General features: G+C 41.1%; 1 protein-coding gene across 1 annotated transcript in view; it reads left to right on the top strand.

Moving 5' to 3' along the window:
• The first annotated feature begins 835 nt into the window (after positions 1-835).
• The window catches only part of kcnk2a (potassium channel, subfamily K, member 2a), a 12,556-nt gene continuing 2,120 nt past the window's right edge, over positions 836-11,271 (top strand). The window contains exons 1-8 of the mRNA XM_005915069.3: positions 836-1,347; positions 4,590-4,696; positions 4,823-4,935; positions 6,012-6,102; positions 6,958-7,075; positions 7,639-7,799; positions 10,003-10,189; positions 10,325-10,464. Of these exons, the coding sequence (XP_005915131.1) occupies position 1,347; positions 4,590-4,696; positions 4,823-4,935; positions 6,012-6,102; positions 6,958-7,075; positions 7,639-7,799; positions 10,003-10,189; positions 10,325-10,464 (918 nt within the window). The 5' untranslated portion in view covers positions 836-1,346. The remainder of the gene's footprint in view (positions 1,348-4,589; positions 4,697-4,822; positions 4,936-6,011; positions 6,103-6,957; positions 7,076-7,638; positions 7,800-10,002; positions 10,190-10,324; positions 10,465-11,271) is intronic.

The raw sequence follows: 11,271 nt of genomic DNA, 5'->3' as shown, positions 1-11,271 counted from the left end.
TCCAACCTAATGTGCTGGGGTCGTTATAGAAACGCGGGCAAATGTCTTGTGATGTAATTTGGATGCATCATGAACACCACAAGAAAGTAAGATGAGGCAATGGTATACCTGCTGCTCGGTGCTTTGCTATTTGTCAGACACAGGGACCACGGTGTTGGTTTTTTGTGTAGCTATTACCTTCTTTGCCGGGTAAATGTGGTTTTGATTTTCATGAAGGAAACGCTCTCATGAGCAATGCCACTGATCAGCCAATCGTGGCATGCAGTCTGTTGACATCACATTTATGATTGCGTCAGATTGCTTGGAACACTTGCTGAGTGGTTACTAAAAAGGTACCTGTTACCAGGTACTATTACCTAATGCAGGGGTAGGGAACTCCAGGCCTCAAGGGCAGGTGTCCTGCAGGTTTTTAGATGTGTCCTTGATCCTCGATCCAGTACAGCTGATTTACATGGTTAAATTTCCTACTCAGTGTGTCTCTAAGTTCTCCAGAGGCCTGGCAATGAACTAATCATTTGATTCAGGTGTGTTGACCCAGGGTGATATCTAAAGCCTGCTAGACACCGGCCCTTGAGGCCTGGAGTTGGAGACAAAAACAGTTAACTGAATTTAGTTACTCAAATTAGCAGAAGTGAGGCCTCACCTACCATTATGAAGGGGAAAAAACTGTCTATAAAGAAATGTATCTTATCTTGTACCAGGTTGTAGGGAGCAAAGAAGTAATTCTGCTTTTCTTTTCTTTTTCTTACTTCATGTGGAATCACCACATGGCCATCACCGGGCAGCGTCTGCCTTTTGTGCATAAGCTTCAGGCATGTTGCTCCGGTATCGATCAGCAGTCAGAATCATGACAAAAAAAACCGTGCAGCAGATTCGCTGCACATTTATTGGAACTCCTCAAATCCTCTAGAAACCTCCCTGGGCAGTAAGCACCTCCCTGTGTCCTGCACATCCACCCCTGTCCTTACTCCACCCCACTCCAACCCCTCCTTTCTCTCGGTGTTATTCCGCCGGTCCAGCGGTGCGCTCAAAAAGCCAGAGCGCAGACAGAGCGCAGTGGATGCTCCAGAGCAGAAACAGCAGCGAGAATAACAAACGACAAAGACACACCGGAGGAAACCCTTTGGAGTTGCGCGCGAAGACAGTAAGAGAAAGGTGCAGACTCAACACTATCGTCCCATCAGCGGTAAAAGTAGAACAGCAGAGGGAAAACGGAGCGCCAGTTCGTCCCCCCTCTTCAGCACCGCAGGGAGGAGACACGCAGAAGAGGAAAGATTCCCCCGAACGCAGTGAGAGCCTCGGACGAGGAGAAGAGGAGAGCGGAGGGCATCGGATAGGCAACAAGGAGTAAGTGAATTCACAGTTTGTATGGGAGAAAAGTTATCCTGAAACTTCTTCATAACCTCATGAAGTTTGTAAAAAAAATGTTACAGCAGCATCACCCACACCTCAGATTCACCCCAAATTTCACAAAAACTAACTCGGAGTCCCAAAACTTACGCAAAACTCAGCAGACTGTTCTTAATTATCCACCTACAGTGAGAGGAGAGGCTGAAGTGTGTGTTTATGAGTTCCGATGTGTGACTAAGTCTTGACTCCTTCCTGCACAGCTGCATGCACGTGTTTGCTTTGTTTCACTAAATATTTATTCAGCTAAACTGTCTCAGCTTGCCAGAAAAAAGGCTTTTTGAATTCCTTTTTTATTTCGAAAACTAATCCCGTCAAAGAGAATCCATGATTCATGTGTTCACTGCTAACATTATATTAACAAACCCTACACTGATGATCACAGAGAGGGGGATGGTTTAACTTTTGCGAAAGACACTATCGGAAGGAAGAGGAGTGCTTCTAAGATAAACGGTAGGTCAGCAGTGCACGTGATCAGGATGGACGCTTCTGACCTTTTTATTTTTAATATATTTTATTTTTCTCCTGATACAGTTTTAGTTTATAAATCTATATATAAAGAAAAAAATTTAAAAGAATTTGAAAATGTTGCAGTTTTGTCTGATTTTATCTATTTTTGTTGTATTTGTGTGAACTACAATTATTTGAGGAACTATTAATGAACTTTTCTTAACATTTCCAGTAGAAAATGTGCCTAAACCAGTCTTGCCTTCTCTTCTCTTCAGCTCCCTGCTCTTTAACCCAGAACATACTTTCCTTGCCAATTATTAGGACTGTTAAGTGTAGTAAAGAACCAAGACAATGAACATTTTAAGTGGATATCACATTTTGTAATGTAGTTTTAGGTCCTGTGTATTAACTGTTATGTTAGATAGGAATAGAGAAAATATATATTATTCATCTGCTTGTTGTCTTATTTTATAAGATTTGTTTTGTAACTACATATAAGATGAATGTTAAATGTGAGGCGTATTCCATTCTTTGTGGGAAATAATTACATTTACAAATGCCATTGTCCTGGTCACAAAAGAAAAAGGAAAGGAAGCTGCTTTCGGTTGCTCCTTTATTCACAGTGGGTCACTACAGTGTTTGATTTGGCAGAGCTTTTACCCCAGATGCCCTTCCTGACTCATCCCCAGTGGGATTTGTGTCTCCTCCCGGGAGACAAGAAAGCAAAGTTTGGAAAGAAAAAGAATGTATTATCTTTGGAATTACAGCATAATCAATCAGGACTTATTACCCCTTATTTTAGCCATCCATTCATCCATTTTCTTAACTGTTTTCATGGTTGCTTGACCCAGCTGTCACAAGGCAAGAGGCAGAGTACACTCTGGAGAGGTCACATCAGAGTTGTCTTACTTCTTTATGGCATTGATTCAACAAGCTGCTGGAAACACTCTTCGTGTTGGTCCATATTGACATGATAGTGTCTCGAAGGTGCTCTAGTGGATTGAGATCTGGTGACTGTGGAGGGCTTTTGAGTACAGTGTCATGTTCAAGAAACCAGTTTGACATGATTTGAACTTTGTAACGTGGTGTGCTATCTTGCTCGAAGCAGCTATTAAAAGATGGCTGTGATCATGAAGGAATATTTTTAGGACATAGTTAAGAACAATACTCGGGTATGCAGTGCCATTTAATCTCTAGGGTTTACACATAATGTTTGTACCAACTTGTTTAAACAGTTGGTACTAAGGGGCCCAAAGTGTGCCAGGAAAATTTCTCCACACACCATCCCCCCACCACCAGCTTGAATTCATTATACACTGCATGATGGATCCATGTTTTCATCCAAAGGTTGCAGCAGAAATCATTTTCCCAATCATATTAGAACTGTAGCCTCAGTTTTCTGTTCTTAGCTGACAGGAGTGATACCTGGTGTGGTATTCTGCTGCTATAGCCCTTTGGCTTCAAGGTTTGACATGCTGTACATGTTCTTCTGCATACCTTGGTTACTGTTACATTCTCCTCTGACCTCTGGCATCATATAGGTATTTTTGTCCTGAGAACTGACAATCACTTTTTTCTTTTTTAAACTATTCTCTATAAACCCAAGAGATTGGGAAAATCCCAGTATATCAGCAGCTGAATCAGTCAGACCAGCTCAACAGCTCAGATTTTAAACTTGGCATCCAGTTCAAGACAGTGTTTTTTGGGTTTGGGTCTAAATAATGCCAAAGAGAGAGGATATCCCTAATATGGTCCTCCCCAGCACACTGCTCTGGCCATGAGCACAACAGCTGTGAATCATGAAAAACTCTACTTCGATCGTGGCTCAAGAGTTGGGAGTTCGCCTTGTAATCGGAAGGTTGCCGGTTTGAGCCCCGGCTTGGACAGTCTTGGTCGTTGTGTCCTTGGGCAAGACACTTCACCTACCGCCTACTGGTGTTGGCCAGAAGGGCCGATGGCGCGATATGGCAGCCTTGCTTCTGTCAGTCTTCTGTCAGTCTGGCAGCTGTGGCTACAACTGTAGTTTGCCTCCACCAGTGTGTGAATGGGTGGATGACTGGGTGTGTAAAGCGCTTTGGGGTCCCTAGAGGGGACTAGTAAAAGCGCTATACAAATACAGGCCATTTACTTTAGGAGAGTCCAGGTATAAAAATGTAGGGTGGGAAACCATTAGAATAGGTCCCCTTTATAGGAAATTAAAGAAACATGCAAAGTGCATACAAACTACAGCAGAATAAAACAGCTGATACAACAATGGTTTTATGCTAATTCTTTCAGGATTTGCAGAGTGAATTGATTTTACGTACATTTCATAATTTAAAACACTTCTTCTACAAAGGCCTCAGCACCTTTTTTTCCTCTTGGGGTATCTTTAGCAACATTCGCCCTTGCTTTTCTATTGCTCTTTTAGAAAGTCATAGCCTTCATACTCTCACCATATTTGTCTATATTTAAGATGCACATCACTCATCATATGTTAGATTTTATAAAAGCACAGATACGTGTTACACACGCCGGTGTAGCTAAACTCAACTTAAGGGCCCGACTCAGCCCTTTTCCAGTGTTAGCATGTAGCAACCACTTCAAAGTTTTGCTGGTGATTTATTCATAAGGCTTTCTAAAATTAACAAGCTAAATCTGTTGACTGGAGCATGTATGAGCAGAGACAGGCAGGGAGAAAAGTGCATGGGAGGGAAAATAATTGAATACCATTTTCTCATTTCCCCTGGTAGTGGCAGCTCCAGACTTATTGGACCCTAAATCCGCCACTCACAACACTAAGCCCCGCCTCTCCTTCTCCACAAAGCCAATGACACTGACGCCTCCGGAGGAGAGCGAGGTGAGGACAAATGAGATGTTTTCACAGGATTTTTGTTACACCCTGTGGTGTCATTGTAGTTTATTTTGGGACACCTCTTGCATGCAGGTATGTATATGGTTTGATTAACAAGCTGAAGTGTTGCAGGTGGTTGCCACAGTGATGAAGTGGAAGACGGTGACAGCCATCTTTCTTTTGGTGGTTCTGTACCTGGTGATGGGAGCAGCAGTCTTCAGATCCCTGGAGCAGCCCCATGAGAGGTAAGCAGGTTAAAGAGAGGTAGGCCAGTCATCCATCCATCTATTTAGCTGTCCCACCCCTCCCATAATTGCTCTCTGTGGCAATGAACCCAAAGGTTAAGACCCTACAAATAAGTGCGGTATGCTTGATCTTCTATGAATATTTATTTAAAGTAAAAATATATTAAATGTTATGTTTATTAAAGTCATAAATGTTTAGATGTAAACTTTTAGCTTTATGTATTTTCAGCTCACCACTGGGTACCCTGTAGTGCACTTCCTGAAACAGCCCTAGTTTAATGCAGTCTTCAACACACATGACTAAAGAATATATACAAGTCTGTGCTAGTACTTTCTGCTCTTGATTGGGAGCATGAAACTGGCTGAGTCATTAAAACATGTACAATTCTACTACACTTAATTTTTGGGCTTCTGTGTTAGTTTCATATCATGTGTTTGGATTTCTGTGTTTTCACTTCCTGTTATATTTTGAAATATCTGTTTGTCATACACTTCCTGCTTCCAGCTTTTGCTCATTTTCCAGCTCTTTATCTCTGTTCAGTCACTTACCTTGGTATCCGTAGCCCAACTTCTTTACTTCCCATTTTCCAGACTGTGCTGTCTTCATAAAAACAACCCTTGTAGACACGCCCTGCTGCTCCTCGTGTTTTGTTGTACTCTTTGTGCCTTTGTGTTCTTACTACTTCTGACCGGATGTGAGTGATCTTTTGCCTATTTTGTTGGATCTTGCTTCTGATCTTCTATCTGCCAGATTTGTTTGCCAGAGTGACTGACCTTCCATGTATGGCCTCAGCCTGGTAATAAAGATTTGATTTTTCCCAGTATCCTGTGCTGTATATTTGGCTGTGAACCCTTCGTTTCCCACAGTTAACAAAGACACGACTGAGATTATTTATTTCACCAAAGTAGGAAAGCCCCCAAACGATTCCCATGAGTAATACAGAAATACTGAGCATATTAGTCCTACTCTAAAATATTTAGGCTGTCATATATATAATTCCATTAGTCTTTGATGTTTATAAACCAAATCAAACTTTGTTCAGTTGACATAATAGTACTTTTCCTCTTTCTAATAGTGAACAGCGTTTGGCCATCCTGTCCCAGAAGCTGCAGTTCCTTTCCAGACACTCCTGTGTCAACCAGAGCCAGCTGGAGGAGCTGGTTAAGGTAAGACTAACCTGACATTAATATTAATGTTAAAACTCATGCATTAAGTAGAGCAGCGTATGTACTGTACCCTACTATGATTCAGCACAGCAGCACTGGTTTCAGCACCATGGACAGCTCCTTTAGCTTTAAAAGGAAGAGCGTCTGAGACCGAGAGTTTCTGCTCTGTTTCAGACTCTTGCTGTTTGCTTGGTCTTCCAGCTACGGCCCAACAAAATCAGAAATTCTTAAATTCACACATTCTTTATCACGTGTAGATATTTGCGTCGTTTACAATGATATTTCATATATTTTCCTTCTTTAATTTGTTACACAGGTAAGCACAAAAACACATTCCTGCACATCTGCAAAGAAAAGTGTCTTATAGTAGGTTTTTAATGATTTACTGATGTCTGAGAGGAGGATGCTGATGAAACTCTTCAGCATTAGGGACAATCCAACAATGCATGGGACCCTGATTGGTCATTGCAGCACTCACAGTAAGAGGCTGCTCTGACGTGCAGGTTTGAGCGCTACAGGAGATCTTTTCTGCCTGTGGCTTTTAGACTGAATGACTTCTCATTCTGCAGGGATGATGTTTAAATACATTTTAAAGCTGTGCCTACACACAACAACACTTTATTATGTATAATACTCGAATGCCATCCCAGCTTACCAGACAGGAGATCTGCAATATCACCTCTAATTTATTCACCCTGTTATCGCGTACTCCATCTGCTGATGTAAACTGTAAACAATCATATTTATGTTTATATTCATACTCTTATTTTCCTGTATCTTGTATTTTAATAGTCGTACTTTATTTTGTTGCTGTCTGTGACTCTGGCTGTCTTTTTCTTTCTCTCTACCTTTTAGCAAGTTGTGTCCGCCATCCGTTCAGGAGTAAACCCTGCAGGAACAATGACCAACAACAGCAGCCTGTGGGACCTGAGCTCTGCCTTCTTCTTTGCTGGGACTGTCATCACAACCATTGGTAGGAAACACACACATACACTCACACAAAGAGCATCTATGTTCAGACCGAAAGAACCACATTGTATATTTTCCGTTTTTAATTAATTTATGTTTACTTTTGAGTTGACAGTCCTCTAAATATAGCTCTTACATTTAGTTACATAACAGTGACCTTTCTTTAGTTATTGATTATACATCTCCTTTGTGGATATAATCAAACTAGCACACTTACTTTCCCCATACATTTACTTTGTGCATGCATGTGTATAGATTTCTTAAACTCTCCTCACTTTCAACACAGTGGCCATTTCTACTTGCATGACACTGTACTTCCACCTTAGTTGAGTTATATTAACTCTTTTTTGTAATTAGATAGAATATATTCAACAATGGAAAAAATGGAAACATGCAGTGTCATAGAAGTGTAATTTAAAAACGCAGCTAATATATTTCACTATCTATCCAGCAGTGTTTCGAGTGTAGTGGTTGGATATCTTCCAAACTGATTCACAAATGCAGTCTTCATGCAGCGAATACCGGGATTCAAATCATCAAATCACGGGTGATGTGTCCTCTTCGCAGGTTTTGGGAACATCTCTCCCCACACCGAAGGCGGGAGAATATTCTGCATTGTCTATGCTTTGTTAGGGATACCGCTGTTTGGCTTCCTTTTGGCCGGTGTAGGAGACCAGCTCGGCACCATATTTGGCAAGGGCATTGACAAAGTGGAGAAGATGTTCGTGGTGAGTGTGGAGCATCAAACACGATCACATTAAACTTTCAAAGCCTGAACCAGAAAATAATTCCCAGAAAATGTAAATATTTTGAAGAGCTTTCACTGAACCTTTTCACAAAACAATAATTCAGTATTAATTTGCATATATGAGTTTGGTTTTGTATCATATTCGCAACATCTGGCTCTTCTTTTTTGCAATTTATTGCTTAAAAATGACCTGAAAAAACAGAAAAGTTTTGAACTGTTTCTTTCAAAGACTTCACAGAGTCAGACAAACAGAGCTGGATTGGTAAACTGTTCCAGAGCCTTGGTGCCACAGACTGAAAGGCTCTATCCACCACAGTCCTCGCTTTTGTATGAGGGGACAGCTAATAGATTTTAAGCTTGTGAACAAAGACAGTGAACAGCAGTTTGTTTAGGAAGAAGTTGAGATATGCAGTCTGGAGCTTGTCCATTTAGTGCAAGGAATTAGAAAGACTTCAATCCTCTTCAGAGCTGATGTTGCAAGCATCATAACGTTTGCCACGGCATCTCCAGGCCTTTTTTTATGCCTGTCACATATGCTCAGTGTGACAGGTGAACCTGCTGTCATTTCTGAAGAGTCATTTCTCATTTCTAGCAGTGCTTTTCCTGTTCCTGCTCACGCAGTGGAGTAGATAACGGTCCTGCTGCTGGGTTGATGCCATGTCTCCATGTGTTATTTCATTAACGGCCCGTCTTCTGGTATTTTCCTGGTATTTTTGTCTACTCTGTGCTGAGGGACACAGCAAACCTTCTCGCAATGGCTGGACTCTCTGTATAAGATGAATGGGCAGCAGGTTCAGTCTCATCCTACAAGCATTGAAAAAGACACTAACAACACAAGAATAACACTAGAGAAAACTGAATCAGGAATAAAGATAGAGCAAGCACCTGCAAAATCACTCCCTTTTGGGGGGTTTTGTTCTTGTTGTCTCTTAGGAGCATCTTTGTTGCTTCATTTGCACCGAAGGAGATAAATTCACAATGGTTTGTGCCATCCCTCAAGTTTAACTAACTTGTGTTTTTAAGTGTTAAAACACTTACTAAGAAGTTAGGGACAGGGGAATGCAGAAGAAGGCACACACATGAACACAAACAAATCATTTCCTTTATTTTGGAGTCGGTGCTCATTAAAACACTTGATGCTCATCCAAATAAGAAAAAGATCTCTTTGTATTTGTCGTTGCAGGGCACTCATTTTCAAGCTGATTTTCATTTATCGTGTTGTCACATTCTTCTCACATGTTGCAAAAAAAAAGCCTGCAGATCTATTAAGAGAGACAAAGGTGACTCAGCTCGCAGCCACATCTTCAAAGTTCAAGTAGCTGGTGTGAATAATTTGTTTTGTAGTCTTGAAGGAGCAGAAATCTGAAAACAGAAACATACTTTGGAATGATTTCCTCCTCCCGCTGCTCTCAGGGCACCCGAGGGACTGAGTAATGAATATTGTGATTAAGGAAAGAAGACAAAAGTTCATTGTGTAAGTGCCTGTGTGACTATGAAAGCCTGATTGCTCAGTGCAGACTGTGTGAGACTGCAGCATTATCCTCAGTGAATGTCTTTTCTCTTCAGCTGCACCCACGGGACCAATTTATGGAATAATGCCATTACTGCTAACAGCATCAGGCTAATTTGGCATTTCACTTCAGAGTATTCTGTTTAACAGTCTGCTTTATTATTATTATCAGTCAGTCCTCCACTTTGGTCCCACCTTAAACATCTCAACTCTGCAAACATTAATGCTTACCAGATAATAATCCTTATAATAATCCTTAATGACTTTAGCTGTTTAACCTGAGAGAGAAACACGTTGTCTTTTATTTTATATGAAATATTGTCATTCCACAGGTTTCCACAGAATTAACATTTTCGACTGAGTAATACTACAGCTTAATTCTGACTAAATGCAGTTTCACAGGTAGACTGGAGTAATTAGAAGTAACTGGAGCCAGCCTTGTGTACATAGATTAACACAACCTCCACATCAACATCTACTGAGTTCTTTCATTTTTCATCTTTTCCTTTGGTGACACTTTTGTACTTTTATTTGAGTGTGATGTCAAGTGCAGGAATCTAATCCAGTATTATACCTTTGAGATCTGAATACTTAATGTCTGGATTCTCCCTGCCTGCAGACACACAAAGTTTATGTTGAGTATTTGAATGATGTCCTTTTCTTTCCCGTGTAGCATGGGGAGATCAGTCAGACAAAGATCTGGGTCATATCCACGCTGCTGTTCGTGCTGTTTGGCTGCCTGCTGTTTGTGGCCCTCCCGGCAGCCATCTTTAAACACATTGAGGGCTGGTCTGCGCTGGAGTCCCTGTACTTTGTCGTCATCACCTTGACTACTATTGGTTTTGGGGACTTTGTGGCAGGTAAAAAGCACAACCAGTGATTTAATGCTAAGACACAGTTTGGACCTGGTTCTCTGAGTCAAGTTGATCCGTCTCGTTAATGTGTGTGTGTGTGTGTGTGTGTGTGTGTGTGTGTGTGTGTGTGTGTGTGTGTAGGTGGGTCAGATATTGAGTACATGGACTACTATAAACCAGTCGTGTGGTTCTGGATTCTGGTTGGGCTGGCCTACTTTGCTGCTATCCTCAGTATGATTGGAGACTGGCTGAAAGTCATCTCCAAGAGAACAAAAGAGGAGGTACGATACCCTCGGTTTCTATTTTCTGCTTCATCTAACTTTCTGCAGCTTGTTTTTGTTCCTTTTATCAGCTTTATGTGTACCTGTCACCATGTGCCTCTTTCTGTACAATGACACTCATTATTCGAGCTACATTATGCCATATCGCCACTTCAACTTTTGCCCTCTGTTTAACGTTATTTCAGTGATACGACTGTTTTCTAATCCGATCGACTCACTGCCATCAAAACACAAGCACCGGATCTTATTGTGATCATCCCCAGAGGGAAATAGAGATCATTTAGACAATGTGTGATGATGAAGCTTAATATCAAATGACTCTAATACTAAATATAACAGAGATTATCAAAATAAATCCAACCTTGTTTCCAAAAAGGAACTTCTGGACATTTCCAGCCTTTTATTAAAAAACTGTCAGGGTCTCCTTCTGAGTGATACAGCTGTGTTCTTTGTGCTACCTGAATTTTGCTGGTGAGCATGAATAAAGAATTTTTCATACATTTTTACCAGTTATTATCAAAAACATCCTCTGGAGTGTGAAAGTCACATTTTTGTCAAGAGCACAATTACATAATCACATCTTGCAGTCCTGCTGTGATATGCCATCTCACTGGTCTGTAGATGCAGGCGTGTTATTATCATAAGTCACCGCAGACGCAGTTAGACGCACAGACATTATCACTATCTTCAAGAGATTTCATTTTTGGCCAGATGGGGTAGCAGAATGGCTCTGTGGATCTTATTATCCATAAATTGTATGCAGTGCACGCGCACACACACACACACACACACACACACACACACACA

Source organism: Haplochromis burtoni, unplaced genomic scaffold (assembly GCF_018398535.1).
Source record: "Haplochromis burtoni strain Fernald_Lab_line unplaced genomic scaffold, NCSU_Asbu1 Contig_11, whole genome shotgun sequence".
Taxonomy (NCBI): Eukaryota; Metazoa; Chordata; class Actinopteri; order Cichliformes; family Cichlidae; genus Haplochromis; species Haplochromis burtoni.
This window is presented reverse-complemented; position numbering and strand designations above follow the sequence as displayed.